Source organism: Budorcas taxicolor, chromosome 20 (assembly GCF_023091745.1).
Source record: "Budorcas taxicolor isolate Tak-1 chromosome 20, Takin1.1, whole genome shotgun sequence".
Classification (NCBI taxonomy): Eukaryota; Metazoa; Chordata; class Mammalia; order Artiodactyla; family Bovidae; genus Budorcas; species Budorcas taxicolor.
In genome coordinates this window covers 45,252,704-45,274,969 of record NC_068929.1, presented here as the reverse complement: position 1 = coordinate 45,274,969, position 22,266 = coordinate 45,252,704, and the positions used below count along the sequence as shown (strand labels likewise).

General features: G+C 42.2%; 1 protein-coding gene across 1 annotated transcript; it reads left to right on the top strand.

Annotated features, from left to right (window-relative positions):
• The first annotated feature begins 1,670 nt into the window (after nucleotides 1-1,670).
• On the top strand, nucleotides 1,671-2,570 carry LOC128066023 (Golgi phosphoprotein 3-like). Its single transcript, XM_052659103.1, has 2 exons — nucleotides 1,671-1,684; nucleotides 2,147-2,570. Exons 1-2 carry the CDS (start codon nucleotides 1,671-1,673, stop codon nucleotides 2,568-2,570), a joined length of 438 nt encoding a protein of 145 aa, XP_052515063.1.
• Nucleotides 2,571-22,266: the final 19,696 nt, after the last annotated feature.

The window sequence follows — 22,266 nt, the reverse complement described above, 5'->3', positions numbered from 1 at the left end:
CCAGCTTCACCCACTGCAAGTTTAGGATTAACTTTCTTGGACCCGCTAATCCATCTACCACTTTTCCATCTTCTTTGCAGTATCCAGCATTTTACTGCTATTGTGTTCTTTCCTGCTTTCATTATGGGTTTGTGCTTCTATAAAAATCCTTTTACTCTCATTTTCATAGCATTTTCATTGGGAAGAGAGTATTTATTCAACCAGCCATCTTAAATGAGAATCACAATTTAATTCTTTAATGAAAAATGCAACTTCCAATTCCAAATAATTTATGAAAATACCTCACCCTCTAGGAAGTGCTGCACAAGCTTCCACTCCTTAACTGTGCGCTGCACACAGCAACTTCTGTCCAACAGCACAGAGCAGGAAGGAGTGGTGAGGGAGGAAGGGCTTTATAGTGGAGACACCTGATGAACCCTCCCACAGCAAGGTGATCAGGTCTACATCCACAATGATGAGTCATGCAGATAGTATGTACCCTTCGTGGTCCCACTCCCCTAAATCTGTAACCTCAGTCTAATCATGAGAACACCAGACAAATCCCAATCAAGGGACAATCTACAAAGTATCTGACCACTACTTCTCAAGGGGCTTCCCCAGTGGCTCAGAGGTAAAGAATCAGCCTGCAATGCAGGAGCTGCAGGAGCCGAAGGTTTGATCCCTGGATCGAAAAGATCCCCTGGAGGAGGGCATGGCAACCCACTATAGTGTTCTTGCCTGGAGAATCCCATGGACAGAGAAGCCTGGTGGGCTATGATCTGTAGGGTCATAAAAAGTTGGACTGACACGATTGAGCATGCATGCACTACTTTTCAAAACTGTCAAAGTCATCAAAAGCACGGGAAGACTGGAGAACTGTCATTACTAGGCGGAACCTAAGAAAATATGACAAATAAAGGTAATATAGTAACTTGGGTAGGATCCTGGAACAACAAACACAAAAAGAGCATCAGGCAAAATCCAAGGAAATCTGAATAGTGTACGGACTTTGTGTGTGTTAGTCAATCCATCGTGTCTGACTCTTTGAGACTCCATGGACTGTAGCCCACCAGGCTCTTCTGTCCATAGAATTCTCCAAGCAGAAATACTGGAGTGGGTTGCCATTTCCTTCTCCAGAGAATCTTCCTGAACCAGGGATCAAACCTGGGTGTCCTGCATTGCAGGTGGATTCTTTACCATCTGAGCCACCAGAGAACCCACTTTAGGTAATATAGAAAAAAGTAGAAAGTGTTAGTTGCTCAATATTTATGTAGCAATGTTCATTAATTGTGACAAATGTACTAACTATATTAATGGGGAAACAGCAGCAGGACATATGGAAATTCTTTACTATCTTTGCAACTTTTCTATAGATGTTAAAAGTATTCCTTTAAAAAATTTATTAAATTTATTAGGGGACTTCCCTGGTGGTCCATTGGTTAAGAATCTGCCTTCCAATGCAGGGGACATGGGTTTGATCCCTGGTCAGGGAACTAAGATCCCACACACTACGAGGCAACTAAGCCTTCATGCTACAACTACTGAGCCTGCATGGCACAACTATAAAGAAGCTGGAGCATTGCACTGGAGAAGCCCATGGGCCACAGTGAAGACACACAACAGCCGAAATTCTTTTAAATTAAAAATAAATGAATCTCTCATTTATACTTTGGGTATTTGTTGACACCTTTATGCTGACAGAACGGTACCAGAAATTATCATTTTACAATTTGACTCATATCGACTGAAAGTACTAGCAATCTGTTCCAATTCATGTATTCGAATACTTCATTCATTCTCTTTTTCAAATATTTCTTGAGCAAGTACTGTGTTCCAGGAAATAAACCTGGTGCCAAGCCACAGAGATTTAATAAAATATGATTCCTATCCCACAAGAAATTTGCTTTCTGGAAACACAGACTGTCCTAGAACACTTCTTATCTTCTACTTCTCTGAAAGCAAACCAGCTACAATGAACACATTTTGCTATCCCTATGGCAACCCACTCTAGCATTCTTGCTGGGATAATCCCATGGACAGAGGAGCTTGGTGGGCTACAGTCCACGGGCTCACGAAGAATTGGACACGACTGAGCACACGCACGCCTTACAAGTACAAAGAAAATAATAGCTGAAATTCTTCTCTAGCTTTTGAACTCTTGTTTAAGTGAGACATGGAATCCATTAAAATTGCATTATCAGTTAAGAAACGTGTGGGAACGATTAGCTAAAAACCTGGTGAAAAAGGGCCTGCTGACAACGGAGAAACAGAGCTTCCTCCTCTTTGACATGACGACGCACCCCCTCACCAACAACAGCATTAAGCAGCGCCTCATCAAGAAGGTGCAGGAAGCCGTTCTCGACAAGTGGGTGAACGACCCTCACCGCATGGACAAGCGCCTGCTGGCCCTCCTCTACCTGGCCCACGCCTCAGACGTCCTGGAGAACGCGTTTGCGCCCCTGCTGGACGAGCAGTATGATGTAGCCACCAAGCGGGTGCGGCAGCTCCTGGACTTGGACCCGGAGGTGGAGTGTCTGAAGGCTGGGGCCAACGAGGTGCTGTGGGCGGTGGTGGCCGCCTTCACCAAGTGACCCTGCCCAGAACCACGGGTCCCCCTGCTCTCGCGGGAACCAGTCCTTTTTCTTCTATGGACTTCTGGGTTTCTGCAGTTTGTACTTCCCACACTGTAACTGGCTTTTGTTTCCTGAAATGGGGAGGTGGCTTTTCCTGTTGTGGGTGTGTGTATGCAAGAAGCTGCCGGTATGACAGACCTTTCCGTTAGGTTTAGAAAACAGAAAGTTTGACTGCCTTTTGGCATTTCATTCTTTCTTGAGTTCAAGAGAGTTGCCATTCCTACTGTAACAAGTTTTGGATTTTTGTTGTGTTTACTTTCAAACTACCTCCAATTTTTTGTTGCTTTTTGGATTTTGGTGGGGTTTTTTCCAAATTTTTAAAAATTAAAGTATAGTCGATTTACAGTGATGTGTTAGTTTCAGGTGTATAGCAAAGTGATTCAGTTGTGCATATCCATCTATTATTTTCAGATTCTTTTTCCTTATACATTATTACAAAATGTTAAGTATAGTTCCCAGTGCTATACAGTAGGTCCTGGTTGATTGTTTTGTATATAGTAACATGGGAAATAGATGAGGAAACAGTGGAAACAGTGTCAGACTTTATTTTTTTGAACTCCAAAATCACTGCAGATGGTGACTGCAGCCATGAAATTAAAAGATGCTTACTCCTTGGAAGAAAAGTTATGACCAACCTAGATAGCATATTCAAAAGCAGAGACATTACTTTGCCGACTAAGGTCCGTCTAGTCAAGGCTATGGTTTTTCCAGTAGTCATTTATGGATGTGACAGCTGGTCTGTGAAGAAGGCTGAGCGCCGAAGAATTGATGCTTTTGAACTGTGGTGTTGGAGAAGACTCTTGAGAGTCCCTTGGACGGCAAGGAGATCCAACCAGTCCATTCTGAAGGACATCAACCCTGGGATTTCTTTGGAAGGAATGATGCTAAAGCTGAAGCTCCAGTACTTTGGCCACCTCATGCGAAGAGTTGACTCATTGGCAAAGACTGTGATGCTGGGAGGGATTGAAGGCAGGAGGAGAAGGGGACGACTGAGGATGAGATGGCTGGATGGCATCACTGACTCGATGTTCACGAATCTGAGTGAACTCTGGGAGTTGGTGATGGACAGAGAGGCCTGGCGTGCTGCGATTCATGGGGTCGCAAAGAGTCGGACACGACTGAGTGACTGAACTGAGCTGAACAGATATGTTAATAAAGTGAAACTGAAAGTGAAAGTCGCTCAGTAGTGTCCAACTTTTTGTGACCTCCATGGACAGTCCATGGAATTCTCCAGGCCAGAATACTGGAGTGGGTAGCCTATCTCTTCCCAGGGATTGAACCCCAGTCTCCTGCATTGGAGGCAGATTCTTTACCAGCTGAGCCATCCAGGAAGCCCCAGAATGCAGGAGTGGCTAGCCTATCCTTTCTCCAGCGGATCTTCCCGACCCAGGAATCAAACCAGGGTCTCCTGCATTGCAGGTGGATTCTTCACCAAGCTACCAGAGAAGTCCCCATGTGATAATACCACCCTCCTAATTTACCTCTCACTACCCCTTTGGTAACCATAAGCTTGTCTTCTGTGTTTGCGGGTCTGTTTTGTAAAGCAAGTTCATTTGGATCATTTTTTTTCAGATTCCACAATAAGCAATATGATATTTGTCTTTCTCTGTCTGACTTACTTCACTTAGTATGATAATCTCAAGGTCCACCCATGTTGTTGAAATGGCTTTTTTCATTCTTTTTTATGACTAAGTAATATCCCACTGTACATAGGTACCACATCGTCTTTACCCAATCCTCTGTCAGTGGACCTTTAAGGTTGCTTCCACGTCTTGGCTATTGTAAACAGCACTGATATGAACACTGGGGTGCATATATCTTTTCTTTAAACTACCTCCAGCTTCAAAAGCACATCATTAGCATCTCTTGAGTTTGTTTGTCCACAGCTACAAGTTCTTCTATATTCTCAACTCACCAAACGTAAAAAGCTGTATGTATTGGGGTATATTTTGGTAAAGTTCAGTCAAGATACATACCTTAACAATTTTTTGTTGGTATTAAGCTGAGTGAAATGAATCAAAGGAAGACACATATTGTATGATATCACTTATATATAGAATCTAAAAAAGCCAAACTCATGGGAACAGTGAACAGGTTACCAGGGGCTGAGAGTAGGGGAGATGGGGAGATGTTGGTCAAAGATCACAAACTACCAGCTATAAGATGAGTGAGTTCTGGAGATCTAATGTACAGCTTGGTGATTATAGTTAATAATATTGTATTATTTACTTGAAAGTTTCTAAGAGAGGAGACCTTAAATGTTCTCACCACAAAACAGAAATTGGGTAACCATGTGATGGAGGTGTTATCTATGGCTATGGAGGTCATCAGGGCTTCCCAGGTGGTGCTAGTGGTAAAGAACCCGCTTGCCAATGCAGGAGATATTAGAGATCCAGGTTCGATCCCTGGCTCAGGAAGATCCCCTGGAGAAGGGGATGGCAACACACTCCAGTATTCTTGCCTGGAGAAACCCCAGGGATAGAGGAGCCTGGTGGGCTACAGTCCACAGGGTCACGAAAAGTCAGACAAGACGGAAGCAACTTAGCACACACGCGTGATAGTCATCACTTTGCAGTACTTAAGTGTATCAGATCAATAGGTTGCACACCTTAAACCTCCATACTGTTGTATGTCGATCATGTTTCAACGAAGCGAGAAAATTTTTGCTTTCTATAATCTTATCTTATGTTTGTATATTTTCACTATTAAATCATAAAAGTGAATTGCTCCACAAAGTTAACTGGATTATGTACATCTATTGATGCTGTATATAGTGTGGTCTTCACCTGAATCACTCCTAGAATTGCTGTATCAATACACAGCTGTTACCATAGCTTTATAATAAATCCCAATATCTGGGAGGACCTGTCCTTCCACAAAATTGCATTGGTGATTCTGAGCCCTTTGCTCTTCCATATAATTTTAGGAACATCTTATCAAGTTTCTCGAGCCATCCTATTGGGATTTTGATTGGTATGACATTGACTGTACAGATTTATTAGAAGGAACTGACATCTTTATGACATTGAGTCTGTCTAGGGACATAGCATAACTTTCTGTGGTAAATTAAATATGACTCCACATTATTTGCAGCTCCTTCTATTAAGAGGTAGAGTCTATTCTGCCACCTCTTGAAACTGGCTAAATTTGCTCTCTACTCTTATCCAATAGAATGTAGAAGTGACATCTTGCAAGTTTCAGAGCTTGGGACAAATAAAGTGATATGGTGTCTGCCTTCATCTTCTTGGAATGCTGCCTTGAGACCACCATACCATAAAGAAGCCTGGGACAAAAGGGCCTATGGAAGAGAACCTCAGTGTCCCAGCTAAGTTCAACAGCCCACCAGCTGACCTGCCAGCTGAAGGCAACTGTGCATATGAGCCTCAATGAAAGCAGCAGAGAACTGCTCAGCCAACCGAGAGAACTACATGAGATGGCATTGATTTAAGCTGTTAAGTTTGGGGGTGTTTTATTCAACAACAAAGACTAGTCAGGGCTTCCCAGGTGGCACTAGTGGTAAACAACCCACCTGCCAATCCAGGAGACATAAGAGATGCCAGTTCAATCCCTGAGTCGTGAAGATCCCCTAGAGGAGGGTGTGGCAACTCACTCCAGTATTCTTATCTGGAGAATCCCATGGACAGAGGAGCCTTACAGTCTATGATCCATAGGGTTGCAAAGAGTTGGACATGACTTGGCACACACACATGCAAAGGCTAGTTGAAAGAGGAACTGGTACCTAAAAATGAGGTGCAGTTATAATAAAAACCTGACACATGTCATGGTCTTAACACTGGGTAGTAGATAGAAGCTGGAAGGGTAGCAAGCAGACTATTAGTAGAAGCTGGAAAATCAGTGAGGACGCTAGTGTTTTGTATTTTATGTTAATTTATTTACTGGCTGTGCTGGATCTTGGTTGCTGCACTCGGGCTTTCTCAAGTTGCGGCGAGTGGGCCTACCCTCTAGTCGCAGTGCAGGGGCTTCTTACTGCAGCGGCTTCTCTTGTTGTGGAGCACGGGCTCCAGGTGCACGCAGGCTTCAGTAGTTGTGGCACTTGGGCTTAGTTGCCCTGTGGTCTGTGGGATCTTCCTGGACCAGGGATCGAACTCGTGTCCCCTGTGTTGGCAGGCGGATTCTTAACCACTGGGCCACCAGGGAAGTCCAGGAAACTACTATTGAAGTCTGGAAGGATGGTAAACCATGTCTTGTGCTAGTGAAAAATTGGCAAGATTATCACCAACAAACACCACATAAAGCAGAAGAACCACCTGGTCAACCTGTAGAATCATGAGAAATATTGAATTATTGTTTCGTTAAGACAATAAATTTGGGGGTAGTTTATACAATAAATAGTTGAAGGATAAACTCGTGAATCTGGTTGTCTTGAACTGAATTGTATCCCCTCAGAAATTATATATTTTAGAATGGGACACAGAAAGGCTTTATTTGTGAACAAGTTTATCAACTTGGCTGTAGAGTGACCAGGTGGGAACAATAAGATCACATCAGGGAAGCCACAAAGGCCAAAATGTGGTGATCTTTTCTCTAGGACTGTTCAGTTTCTCCAGGGAGAGACTTCTAGTTTCTCAGCCACATGGTAGCTATCTTGCTGCAGGTATTCTCAGAGAGACTGACTGGTGGTGGAGACAGAAGGAATGATGATCATCCTTCTTCTGGCTCATCCTGCACAAAGAAGACAAAATGATAAATCCTGATAACAGACTCAGATTTCCCAATTATCTTTTCAGTACCTTACTGGAAAATATAAACACAACAAGGATCCCCAGACATCTGTTTTTCCATCAATTCTGTTTTCAGTCCTACATCTCATTTTTGCCTACCAACATATGTCCGATCTTTGGTCTCAAAGTTCTTTAGGGTTCTAGCAGTCAAATCTTCCTTCTTGCCCCAGTCTTTCCTTTCAGTCAGTTCAGTCACTCAGTCATGTCTGACTCTTTGCAACCCCATGGACTACAGCACTCCAGGCTTCCTTGTCCATCACCAACTCCTGGAGCTTGCTCAAACTCATGTCCATCAAGTCGGTGATGCCATCCAACCATTTCATCCTCTGTCATCCCCTTCTCCTCCCACCTTCAATCTTTCCCAGCATCAGGGCCTTTTCCAGTGAGTCAGTTCTTCACATCAAGTGGGAAAAGTACTGGAGTTTCAGCTTCAGCGTTAGTCCTTCCAATAAATATTCAGTACTGATTTCCTTCAGGATTGACTGGTTGGATCTCCTTGCAGTCCAAGGGACTCTCAGGAGTCTTCTCCAACACCACAATTAAAAAGCATCAATTCTTAGGCGCTCAGCTTTCTTTATAGTCCAACTCTCACATCCATACATAACTACTGGAAAAACCATCTTCCTTTGGAGCCCTTTAAAGATATGCCTTTCTCTGCCTTTTGAAATTGCATCTATATTGTTTTCATCAACTGATGGACTATTTACCTTTTATTTCATTATTTGGGTTAATATATTTTTTCATTCATTAATTGTAACTGTAGAGAAGTCTCAAGAGATTAAAAATAAACAAGTGTGATCAACTCTTTAATGAAAAATATGTAGGCACAATTAGATCTTTTTGCAGAGAGTCAAAAGCATCTTAAGATTATGATCAAATTAAAGAGAAATACTTTGCAATAATATAAGAAAGCAAGATTCTCTATCAAATCATATATGCTGTTATTAATGCTGGCTTTACCACCTACTAGTCATATTATCTAGGGCAAATTATTGGATCTCTCAGAATCTCAATTTCCTCTTCTCTAAATGGGATTAATAATACCTTAATTATTTTTAAGCATTATAAGCACATACAATGTGCTTAATAAATCTGTTTCATTTTTGCTTTGAAATGAATAAATAAAATTAGAAATTAGTGAAATGCACATCAAGACTGGTCAAGCAAATTTGAAGAGTAAGTTAGTGATCCTTTTGCTATTTACTATTGTAAACAAAAGAACATTTTCATTTTGAGGGGTTTTAGTCTATTATCCAGTTAAGTCTTGTCTTTAAAAACCATACTGCTTGATCTCTTCCTCAAGAATTTTCCCCATCTCCTCTTTCTGTCTCATAAGTCTTACCTGTTTGAAAAGAAGATGGATGAAATGTGTCACCCATGGCCCAGCAGGAAGCTGACTTCACCTCAAATAGTTCCAAAGAAGGGACTTTAACAAGGGGACTCCTTCAGGACACAAGCACAGGATATTGAGGCACCCAGAGGCTGGCAGTCACACTGGGGAGCCATTACCACATCAAGGACAAGAGGGCCAAAGGGGAGGAATAGAAGGACTGGACCCCCGGGGGAGTCCCAGCAAATGGAGGAACGCAGCAAATGTCTGCGGCTTAGCAAAGCAGGAAGAGACGAAGGAATAACCCGGCACGCCTTTCTTCTCCCATCTTCAGTCCCCCTTGGCTGCTGGAAGCCAGTTGTCAAGGGAGCCGGAGCCATGCCATCTACACGATTTGGCTTCCTGGGCCCCAGAGCAAGGTGGAGAGTGCAGCTCCAGAGAGCAAAAGGAGAATGATTTTAAGAAATACTTGTTGCATTTATTGTTGTTCAGTCACTGTCATGCCCAATGCTTTGCAACCCCATTGCCAGGCCTCCCTGTCCCTCATTATTTCCCAGAGTTTGCCCAAGTTCATGTCTATTGAGTTGGTGATGCTATCCAACCATCTCATCCTCTGCCGCCCTCTTCTCCTTTTGCCTTCAGTCTTTCCCAGGGTCTTTTCCAATGAGTTGGCTTGTTGTATTACTTTGGGGAAAATCAATATGTGTGAAAAGTCTAAACATTCTCAATGATAAGTGGCTAAAACAGGAAACTGCAAGCCACCTTGTAAAAAAATTTTTTTTCTTTACATTTGATGCCTGTCATATGTAGAAATAGATGAGGATAGAAATGCAAGCCTTCCCAGTTAGAAAGCAGGATTGTTTCATATTGCATGTTTTGTGCCTTATTAAGGTATCTCCTAGTTTATCACTTTGATGATGGAACCAACTGCCACTCAGAGGAAAGAGGTGGCAAAATAGCTCTGAACTAGTGGAACCCACCAGGCTAAAGTAACAAGGACAGTTTTCAATGTGTGCAAGAGTGCAATTTCAGAAAATGTCTCAGCCTTGTCACGGATGTCTCTAAGGATTTGTTTAAAAAATTCAAATGCTTCAGATTTATTTATTTTATGCTGGGAAATCCACTGTGCCTTCAGGTATAAGCTCTAGATGACACTTAGTTTAATATGATCCTCAGAGTGAGAGTATATATTCCTTGTCTTTTACTTAAACCTAATGGTATGCCAGGCAGCTTTCCCTTTTATTAATAATAAAGACTGATCTTAGTATATGATTCAAAATTATGTCCCACTCAGCAAAGCTGTGCCTGACATTTTGGTGCTCTGTGTCCGTATAAATACTTATCAAGTCATGTGTCTTATTTCAGGTTGATGACTTTTTCTACTAGGAATCAGTGGATAGGATTCAGGGGCCTGTGAAACCCTTCAAATTGATTGCAAAGTGTTTGGCACACATACATTTTTCCAGGAAGAAAAATCTATGGTTTCACAGATTCTCCAAAGCTATGCCTCCCTTTGCCTTCTTAAATTAATTAGCATTCCTTATCTAGTTTTCATTAACTAATGGCCCATCTACCGCTTATCTCCTCGTTTGGGTTTACAAATTTTCATTTATTAACTATCATGATAGAGGATTCTCAAGAGAGAGAAAAGATACACATGTGTGATCAGCTGCTTTTAAGAACCAAGGCTGAACACAAATCTACTAAAAGGGAGACTGAGTGAAAAATGAGACAGCTCTAAAAAAATCTTTTTTCAAAAAGATAGGATTTACAACAAAGACACCCTCTCTGACAGTATTGTTGGCTGGTTTTACGGTGCTTTAGGTGAAGAGTTTGGGATGTAAAAAATAAAAAGATAGTCTTTCCCTGATTCTAATGATGTGTCCCTGAACAGAACTGGTCTAATGATCCTGAATCCCTTCTCTTTTTGCAACTTTCATCCTATTTATTTCCAAATAAATACAAGATGGTAGGACAATGTTTGTGAACCTGCCAAAATGACTACAGGCATGGATAAAATAACAGGTAGTCCATGCTAGGAATGGTACGTTGATATAAAGGAATTATTGTCTGTTTGGGCAAGTGTTACACAGATATGGGGTAAGGAAGGGGTCTCAAACTCAAATGCCTGTTGAGATGGGCAAATAATGCTGAACCAAAGAAGTTATGCTCTCTATCCAAAGGGGGCAGTCTTTAGTCAACTCCACTTTTTTTGGATGAAAAAAAAAAATAGGATTTGTAGAAGTTGGCAACTAATTCAAAACATTTTAAAACACTGTGTGGGATGAACATATGTTTCGAGGGTGTATTTGGCCCAAGGGGTACTGGTTTGGGATCTCTGGTGTAAAATCGTCGTTCCCAAGCCTGGCTGCAGATCAGAATCATCTGTGGAGCTTAAAAAACACAGATGCCCGGTCTCCTCCCCAAACTGGCTGAAACAGATCTCTAGGGGTGACACTGATGTCCAGCCAAGTTTAAGAACCACCAGAGCAAAGAATGGTTTACCATCTTTAAAACTAAGAAATTAAAAATCTATCACGATAAAGGGAGTCAGAAGAGAAATGAACAAACTGTCCCCATGGAGAGCAAACATAGTGAAGACTTACAGAAATACTTTTTTTAAACGAGTCTCCCATGTTTCAGATTTTTTGTCTTCCTGATCTTTTTAGAGAGCTCTGCATTCAAATACAGTAACCACTAGCCATGTGCAGCTACTTAAATTCAAAGTAAAATCTTGAAAAATGTAAAACTCAGGTCATCCTTAGATACACTAACCACATTTCAAGTGCTAAGTAGGCACATGTGGCTTGTGACTCCTCGGACAGTACAGATAGAGGAAATTCTCAACGTTGCAGGAACTTCTATTGGACAGCCCAAGTAGAGTATATATGAAAATCAAGAGAGCTTTGTAGACTTTTTAAGGCATTCATGTGGAATTCTGATATTTCTAGGGGGTAGTAATTGTTAGCACAGAAAAAATTTTCTAAATTGTCCACATAGATCTATGCCCTGAAAAAGAGTGATGCTTAACCTAACGCAAATTAATTAGTGGATATTGGAGATATTTTTAAGTGCAGAAGTATTCAATGCAATCATTGGACAAATATTTATTCAGTGCCTTCTACCTGCCAAGCACTCTTTGTGTTTTTAAATTATTCATGGAATGGAGTAAGGTTAAAAAATTGGCTTGGGCAGCTTCCAAGAGCTCTATTCTCAGGTATAAATATCACCTTTAGTTTTCAGTCTATTTTCCCCTTTTAATTCTTGGGTGCTCCATGTTTGAATGCAATATCTTTCATTAGGTTGAGACATGTTTTTTGGAATATTTAATGGAGCTTAATGATTTAAAAAGAAGATAAAGGCAGCGATGGCTAACAGCAGAGCAGTTTCTCTTTGCTGAAAATTGTAGATGTCTGGTGATGGGTTTTGCTCTGACGCTCTGCCCAGTGGTGTGACATCAGAACAACATTCTACACAGTCACTCCACCGCGGTCAGTGCACGCTTCTCACTCCTATTCAAACGGCATGCAGTAGGATAAAAATCCAGAGGGACAGACAAGAGAGAAAGAACCCTAAAGTCAAGGGCTTTCAGGCCTTGGAGTTAAATACAAACTTTTAAATTTGTACAGAAACTGGGACTCTTGAGAATCAGAACATCCTGAATAAAGAAGCATATGTTTAGGTACAAAAATCATAAAATAACCTAGAGAAAGCATTGTTGGATAATGTTAAGGTATGACCAACCTTGAAAGTGAAAAGTAAAAGTGTTGGTTGCTCTGTCATGTCCGATTCTTTGCCACTCCATGGACTGTAGCTTGCCAGGATCCTCTGTCCACAGAATTCTCCAGGTAAGAATACTGGAATGGATTGCCATTCCCTTCTCCAGGGGATCTTCCTGACCCAGGGATCGAGCCCAGGTCTCCTGTATTGCAGGCAGACTCTTTACTGTCTAAGCCACCAGGGAAGCCTGAGCTTGGTGATAAATAATTACTGGATGCAAGATGGGAGTAAATGTGGCCATTCAGAGGGTGGAATGGCTTGGTGCCCAGAAGTCTCTAATCATGAACAGTTAATGAATTCCTCAGGGACATATGGGTTGGATTTTAAAATGGTCCAACATGTTAACTTATTTTTTGTCTGTAGCATAAATCTGATTGGGTATTTTATAGTCTCCGTGTGGCTCTTAGGATAATGATAATAAAGGCTAGAGCTGCTTCTGGAATGCAGTAAATACTTGAGCCCTTATCTTGGTAATGGTTACATATCTCTGATAGTGTTAAGGAGTCATGACTAAGGGACTTAATTCTGGGAATTTGGCTGCTGGTCCTCCTTTCAAGACTGCAAACCCTGGTTATCTAATCTTACCTCATAGCATGAACCACCTCCTTTATGAAAATGGCAGCCAGGCCTATTGGTTCAGCATCAATGAGTGGCTTGAGTCACTTACTCCCTCTCTCTCACACACATGTCTATATTTATAATCCATATGAAAGACAGGCCAGGCTGGGCTAGGTGGTAGGGACAAAATATCGATAAAACACAGAACTTACCCTTGAGGAACTCATATTCTAGAAGGGAAATTCTATGAGTGAACAAATAATCATGTGATGTTGTGTTCAGTCACTCACTGTTGTCCAACTCTTTGCGACCCCATGGACTGCAGCATGCCAGGCTTCCCTATCCTTCACCATCTCCCAGAGATTGCTCAAATTCACATCCATTGACTCAGTGATGCCATCCAACCATCTCGTCCTCTGTCGTCCCCTTCTCCTCCCACCTTCAATCTTTCCCAGCATCAGGATCTTTTCTAATGAGTCAGCTCTTCTCATCAGGTGGCCCAAGTATTGGAGCTTCAGCTTCAACATCAGTCCTTCCAGTGAAAATTCAGGATTGATTTTCTTTAGGATTGACTGGTTTGATCTCCTTGCAGTCCAGAGTCTTCTCCAACACCATAGTATAAAAGCATGAATTCTTGGGCACTAAGCCTTCTTTGTGGTCCAACTCTCACATCCATACATAATTACTGGAAAAACCATAGCTTTGACTATACAGACCTTTGTTGGCAAATTAAAGTCTCTGCTTTTTAATATGCTGTCTAGGTATGTCAGAACTTTTCTTCCAAGGAGCAAGCATTGTTTAATTTCATGGCTGCAGTTACCATCTGAAGTGATTTTGGAATCCAAGAAAATAAAGTCTGTCACAGTTTCCATTGTTTCTCCATCTATTTGCCATGAAGCAATGGGATCCTCTTGATGAAAGTGAAAGAGGAGAGCGAAAATGTTGGCTTAAAGCTCAACATTCAGAAAACAAAGATCATGGCATCTGGTCCCATCACTTCATGGGAAATAGATGGGGAAACAGTAGAAACAGTGTCAGACTTTATTTTGGGGGGCTTCAAAATCACTGCAGATGGTGATTGCAGCCATGAAATTAAAAGACGCTTACTCCTTGGAAGAAAAGTTATGACCAACTAGACAGCATATTCAAAAGCAGAGACATTACTTTGCCGACTAATGTCCGTCTAGTCAAGCCTATGGTTTTTCCTGTGGTCATGTATGGATGTGAGAGTTGGACTGTGAAGAAAGCTGAGCGCCGAAGAATTGATGCTTTTGAATTGTGGTATTGGAGAAGACTCCTGAGAGTCCCTTGGACTGCAAGGAGATCCAACCAGTCCATTCTGAAGGACATCAGTCCTGGGATTTCTTTGGAAGGAATGATGCTAAGGCTGAAACTCCAGTACTTTGGCCACCTCATGCGAAGAGTTGACTCATTGGAAAAGACTGTGATGCTGGGAGGGATTGGGGACAGGAGGAGAAGGGGACGACAGAGGATGAGATGGCTGGATGGCATCACGGACTTGATGGACGTGAGTCTGAGTGGACTCCGGGAGTTGGTGATGGACAGAGAGGACTGGCGTGCTGTGATTCATGGGATCGCAGAGAGTTGGACACGACTAAGCGACTGAACTGAACTGAACTGAACTGAACTGAACTGAATGGGATCAGATGCCATAATCTTAGTTTTTTGAATGTTGAGTTTTAAGCCAGCTTTTTCACTCTCCTTTTTCAATTTCGTCAAGTGGCTCTTTAGTTCCTCTTCGCTTTCTGCCATAAGGATGGTATCATCTGCGTATCTGAGGTGATTGACATTTCTCCTGACAATCTTGATTCCAGCTTGTGCTTCATCCAGCCTGGAATTTTGCATGATATACTCTGCATATAAGTTAAATAAACAAGGTGACAGTATACATCCTTGATGTACTCCTTTCCCAATTTGGAATCAGTCTGTTGTTCCATGTACAGTTCTAATGGTTGCTTCTTAACCTGCATACTGGTTTCTCAGGAGGCAGGCAAGGTGGTATGGTATTCTCATCTCTTGAAGAATTTTCCACAGTTTGTTGTGATCCACACAGTCAAAGGCTTTAACATGGTCAATGAAGCAGAAGTAGATGTTTTTCTGGAATTCTCTTGATTTTTCTATGATCCATCGGATGTTGGAAATTTGATTTCTGGTTCCTCTGCCTTTTCTAAACCCAGCTTGAACATCTGAAGGTTCTTGGTTCACGTATGTTGAAGACTAGCTTGGAGAATTCTGAGCATCACTTTGCTAGCATGTGAAATGAGTGCAATTATGTGATAGTTTGAACATTTTCTGGCATTGCCCTCCTTTAGGATTGGAATGAAAACTCACCTTTTCCAGTCCTGTGGCCACTGCTGACTTTTCCAAATTTGTTGGCATATTGAGTGCAGCACTTTAACAGCATCATCTTTTAGGATTTGAAATAGCTCAACTGGAATTCCATCACCTCCACTAGCTTTGTTCATAGTGATGCTTTCTAAGGCCCACTTGACTTTGCACTCCAGGATGTCTGGCTCTAGGTGAGCGATCACACCAGCATGGTTATCTGGGCCATGAAAATCTTTTTTATATAGTTCTTCTGTGTATTCTTGCCACCTCTTCTTAATGTCTTCTGCTTCTGTTAGGTCCATACCATTTCTTTCCTTTATTGTGCCCATCTTTGCATGAAATTTTGCCTTGGTATCTCTAATTTTCTTGAAGAGATCTCTAGTCTTTTCCATTCGATTATTTTCTGCTATTTCTTTCCAATGATCACTGAGGAAGGCTTTCTTATCTCTCCTTACTATTATTTGGAACTCTGCATTCAAATGGGTATATCTTTCCTTTTCTCCTTCGCCTTTAGTTTCTCTTCTTTTCTCAGCTGTTTGTAAGGCCTCCTCAGACAACCATTTTGCCTTTTTGCATTTCATTTTCTTGGGGATGGTCTTGATCACTGAGTCCTGTGCAATGTCACAAACCTCCATCCACAGTTCTTCAGACACTCTATGTATCAGATCTAATCCCTTGAATCTGTTTGTCACTTTCACTATATAATCGTAAGGGATTTGATTCAGGTCATACCATTCAGGTATGAATGAAAACCACTAGGCTTTCCTACTTTCCTTACTTTCTTCACCTTAGCAGTTTTCCCCACTTTCTTCAATTTAAGTCTGAATTTGGCAATAAGGAGTTCATGATCTGAGCCACAGCCAGCTCCCAGTCTTGTTTTTGCTGACTGTATAGAGCTTCTCCATCTTTGGCTGCAAAGAATATAATAGATCTGATTTCGGTGTTGACCATCTGGTGATGTCCATGTGTAGAGTCTTCTCTTGTGTTGTTAGAAGAGGGTGTTTGCTAACCAGTGCATTCTCTTGGCAAAACTCTATTAGTCTTTGCCCTGCTTCATTCTGTACTCCAAGGCCAAATTTACCTTTTATTCCAGGTGTTTCTTGACTTCCTGCTTTTGCATTCCAGTCCCCTATAATGAAAAGGACATCTTTGGGGGTTTTAGTTCTGAAAGGTCTTGTAGGTCTTCATAGAACTGTTCAGCTTCAGCTTCTTTGGCATTAGTGGTTAGGACATAGATTTAGATTACTGTGATATTGAATGGTTGACCTTGGAAATGAACAGAGATCATTCTGTCATTTTGAGATTGCACCCAAGTACTGCATTATTGACTATGAGGGCTACTGCATTTCTTCTAAGGAATTCTTGCCCACAGTAGTAGATATAATGGTCATCTGAATTCAATTTGCCCATTCTGGTCCATTTTAGTTCACTGATTCCTAGAATGCAATAACAGAAATATAAAATTGGGGGAATGACGTATACACATATAAGAGGAGGTTGTTTAGGGACTGTGGATAATAAGTCCTTTCTTACTCGGTGTTGACTTTATAAAAAAGATGAAGAACAATAAGGATAAAGAAAATGTCGGTGTGTTGCTAGATCCAAGGCTGTAATATTATTGTTTTAATCTTGGTCATCATCCTGTGTTGAAATAGGCCCCTAAACTTCCTACTCCCAGACTGAAACCACCTGAGGAAAAGACCTGAAATGAAGCTGAGAAAGAACTAAGTAGTGGATGGGAAATCAATCTTAATACCTAGATATGTCTGAATATGAAACACTAAAGAGGTGGGTCTATTATTTAGACTGGTTGCAGTAGGCTGTGTGGAGTAGCACACGGCCAAGTAGCACCTCAGCTCAGTGTTGGGAATAGTTCATAGACTAGCCTTTCAAAATAGCAAGAGTGGAGCTGACTGGTTAATCATGAGAAGCTGTGATCTAGAAGAGCACAAAATGCAATAGATCCATCAAATGAAATTTACGCAAATACTTCAAGAAATAGAAGCAAAACCTCGGCTTTGGCTACGTTGCTTTGTGACCTTTTGTATGTTAGGCAGACCTGGTCATAAATGAACAGACATCTTTGTATTGACATTACGAAAAGCGGGGCCATCAGCTCTAACTGCGAAGTATCACTATAGGGGGGTAATAAGCTTACACGAATCTTTAATATTTGAAAAGACCGTAAGTCCTTGGATTAATTTTTCTCTGGATGGAAGGCAAGAAGTCTTGCTGAAACTGTTTGTGATCTTGTCCCTGCTCCCATTTCATCTAGATTTACACCCTGCCTAAGATCAAGAGTTCTCAGGTAGAACTGTCCTCCACCTGTAGTACTAGGGTATTAATATCCCAGACTATTCAAGGTGTGTGAGTCCTTTGATCTATTTCACTGCTTAGTAGTCAGCCAGCATGCTCTGGCACTGCCTTTAACCTCGGTCTGTTCTGATTGGCTGGTGCAGTAACTATACCAATTGGAATATTTGAGGTATTTACCTTGCTGCATTACCAAAAGATAGAGCTGTGCCTGAGGTGGAAGTATAAAATAAGGCAGTGGATTTTAATAGCCACACTCAAATTTATACTTTCAAACTGGCCAACTCAAACTGGAAATAGTCTTCTTGGATGATTCCTCTTCAGAACATAATAAAAACAACATTAAATTTTTTCCTTCAGATATTTGTAGAATATTCATTCAATATCCATACATTTGTTTGGATGTATAAATGATGGCCTGATTGCTAAGAAATCACTCATGGTGTCTGCAGTTGTGCTTGCATGTTAGATCTCATAGAAGATTGTGGTCAGTTTGTTTTATTAAATAATAAATTACCTTTCTTTTGAGCTATGCCCCTCCCTGCCTTGTCCCATTATGTAACACTGTTAAGTTGCAACTAAATACAAAAAGTAAAACCAAACAAGATAAAATACTGGAAGAGCTGAAAACATGTAATCTTAGGGCTTTGGGCTGGGCCCCCCATATTTGTGGCTAATAAAAAGAAATGTAAGAAGCTGTACTAACTCATTCCATAATGTCAGATCTCTGCCAGTCAGGCAAAAATGAACACTAAGATCTGCACTGACCTTGCTATCTGTGACAGACAGGGTGACCCCATTTAGGTTAATAGAGGGGCAAGTAAAAGAGTATTCAAAATCTTTGTAACTACCCTGAGAAAACCATACTTCAAAAAGACACATGCACCCCAATATTCATTGCAGCACTGTTTACAAATAGCCAGGACATAGAAGCAATCTGGATGTCTATCAACAGATGAATAGAGAAAGAAGATGTGGTATATATATACATACGAAGGACGATTACGCCACCATAGGAAAGAACAAAATTGGGCCATTTTTATAGATGTGGATGGACTTAGAGATTGTCATACTGAGTAAAGTAAGTCAGAAAGAGAAAAACAAATACTGTATATTAACACATATATATGAAATCAAGAAAAATGGTACCTATTTGCGGGACAGAAATAGAGACGCAGATGCAGAGAACAGGCTTGTGGACACAGTTGGGGAAGGAGCAGGTGGGATGAACCGACAGAATAGCATTGACATAAATACACCACCATGTGTAAACCAGACAGCTAGTGGGAAGCTGCTGTATAGCATAAAGAGCTCAGCTCAGCGCTCTGTGATGAGCTAGAGGGGTGGGATGGAGTGGGTGGGAGGGAGACTGAAGGGGAGGGGATATATGTATATCTATAGCTGATTCACACTGTTGTACAGCAGAAACCAATAATGCATTCGAAAGCCATTATCCTCCCATTTAAAAACAGAAACAAGCAAATAAATTAAAAAATCCTTTATAACGAGGCTCCCTCTGTCCGTGGTGTTTCTCTTTTTGGAAATATAATGAAAAGCCCTTGTCACGGACCAGATATGTATTAAAGGACAGGATCTATTCAAGTGATGAATCCAGATTTATTTAATCTGTATAGTCATACGTGCTTGCTCAGTTGCTTCAGTCATGTCCAACTCTTTGCGACCCCATGGACTGTAGCCTGCCAGGCTCCTCTGTCCATGGGATTCTTCAGGCTGAGTACTGGGGTGGGTTGCCATTTCTTCCTCCAGGGGATCTTCCTGACCCACAAAGCTTACAATTTTAAAAATATTTTTCCACACACTATCCCAGTATGGGACTCAGGATAGCTTTTACCCTCTTTTTATAGTGAAGAACCCATGACTCAGGGAGGTTGAGGGGTTTGCTCATGACCACACAGTCAGTGAGGGGCTGAGGACATGCCCAGATCCCTCAGCTCTCAGGAGTTCTACCTTGTTCTACAGTTGTGAGCAAAGACTTCATGGTGGGCACGTCAGGTGGCATGACTGGCTCTGTACTTGGTCTGTGGCCACCTTGGCAACCAACAGGGCCACCCTTTGGTAAGGAAGAGTCCCACTTGTGCAGATGAGGCTATTCCTTATCCTGCTGCAGAATCAGAACTGAGGGTCTTCTTAGTATGCCCCCTAGTTAGAGCCTGGCACATATGAGGCACCCCACAGATATTTGGCTGAAGACCCTGAAATGTCACCGGGGGAAAAAAGAGAGAACTGGCCCAGGTACTCGGCTCATCTACTGGCGCAGGTGACAACTTCCATCTTCAGCTGGTAACACTCTGTTGATTGGCCTACTTTTGCCAGCTCAGGAGGCTCATTTCTCACAAAAATGGGCAGGAAAGAGAGTTGTTTTCCGATTTTACTGGAGAGTAATTTCAACTTCTCTAATCACAGCCCAAGTACTGCCAGCCATGTGGAAAATGAAGGCCATCCACTGAGTAAGTTTTTATTCATTCAGAAGTTTGGCTTTGTTTAGTCAGTCCCAAGGGTCTCATTGCAAATATGAGATGTGAGAGCTCAGCCTCGCCAAGAAGTTACTTGATTTACAGTGACTGTATGTGTGTGTGTGAGAGAGAGAGAGAGAGAAAGAGAGGGCCTGGGAGAGACAGAGACAGGGCCTGGGAGTTAGACCTCACCCTGTCTTATGGGAGAACTCGCCCCTGGGGCTGGGACAGTGTCTATAGGACCTATTTAAGCCAGCCTGGCCCATCAGGGAACGTCTCCTTCAGAAAAAGAACCATGGCAGCAGAAAGACTGTCTCATCCTCCATCACACCAGATTTCTCTTTCATTTTCGGCTGTGCCACACGGCATGCAGAATCTTAGTTCCCTGACCAGGGTTCGAACCCGTGCCCCCTGCAGTGAAGTGCAGAGTCTTAACCACTGGACGCCCCCAAGGGAGTCCCCGGACTTCACTCTTTGACTTGCTGCTCTGCATGTTACCTAGTCTTAGATCAGTAACTGTCATGTCAACTTGATACAACATGCCTGTACCGATGCCCAGCTTCCCTCTGTAAAAGTAGGAAATAACCGTGGAAGAAAAGTTGAAACACAGACCACATTCCAAGATGCCAGGAGAGCACTGACAAGTCTTCCTCTAGCTTTAAGACGATATTCCCTCCCCACTATTGTGCAGTATAGATACTCCTTTTTAAATATTATTTTAGGGGACTTTCCTGCCAATCCAGTGGTTAGAACTTCACTTTCCAGTGCAGGGGTTTGATCCCTGGTCAGGGAGCTAAGATCTCACACACAGAGAATATAAAACAGAAGCTATACTGTGATAAATTCAATAAAGATTTTAAAAATTATTTCAGTTATTGAGGCATCCCAACTTGTATCTTCAGGTTGCAACAAGTCTTAGCAGTTACTACCGGCATAATTGACTTGGGCATTTCCACACTGGTTCCCTTCCTTTTTAAAATGTTTTTTTTTTTTTTTTTTCTCCTCAACACAACTCTTGCATGGAAAGCTCTTGGAAGGACTGTAAGGAAATGGACAAATGGAGAAAGAAATTATGCTTCTTAAAAAAATTTTCTCACTGTGCTCATTGTAATTTCTGTGTCAGCAGTTTTCCTGTAGGGAGCCTTGATTTTTAATTACTAGAAAAAGCGTAAGCCTCAGCCCACACCTTTGGCCCATGTATGATGCACCGTGGGAATAGCTCATGAAAAGCAGTGTCACTGCACATTGCAAAGCCCACAGCTCCAAGAACAGACAGACCGCCCAGGGCATCGTGACGTCGCCAAGTGAGACACGGCTTTAGCACGTGGCCACTACAGTGTTAGCCCCAGCAGCTGTTCTTGCCTACTTGTGTAACTGCTCTAGGAGGCCACAAGCCTAGGGATGACCAACATCTCTCTCTTTCTCTAGGAAGCTCTCCTAAAACTCAGGCGCATGGAAGCTCAAAGGTTATCTTGAGGAGACCGAGAGTAAACTGCCATAGTGCTGCACAGCTGGGTCTTGACAGGAGTTGCTGTGGGGAAGGTTCCCATGGCAGAGTGGGCCATGCTCTGTGGAGGCATGCGGACACCCCAGGTGCTAGAATCGTCCTTGGAAATCTTTTTTTTTAACTTAATTATTTACTTATTTAGCTGAACCAGGTTCTAGTTGCAGTGTGTGGGATCTTTAGCCATGGTATGAGAACTCTCAGCTTCAGCATGAAGGACCCAGCTCCCTGACCTGGGATCGAACCCGAGCCCCTTGCGTTGGGAGTGCAGAGTCCTAGCTACTGGCCTGCCAGTTAAGTCCTTCGTCCTTGTGTGTCTACCTCACAGGAAAGATATACTGCTCCCCAGTCCCCTGAGCAGTATGAGAGGCCCCTGTTTCCAGCAGTCAGAATCAAGTGTCAGGGCAAGGGCCTCGTGTTTGGGACAGTCAAAACCTCCCACAGTCGGGTGCCGCGCTGGCTGGCACCTTGGCCAAGGCTATTCATAACAAGCCCTTGTTCTGAGCTTGGAAGGTCTGTGGAGTTCTTTGTTTTGAGGGGGCCTCTGAGGAGTTGCCCACACCTAGCAGAATTCCTCAGAGGCTCCAACAAAGAAGAAGAAACT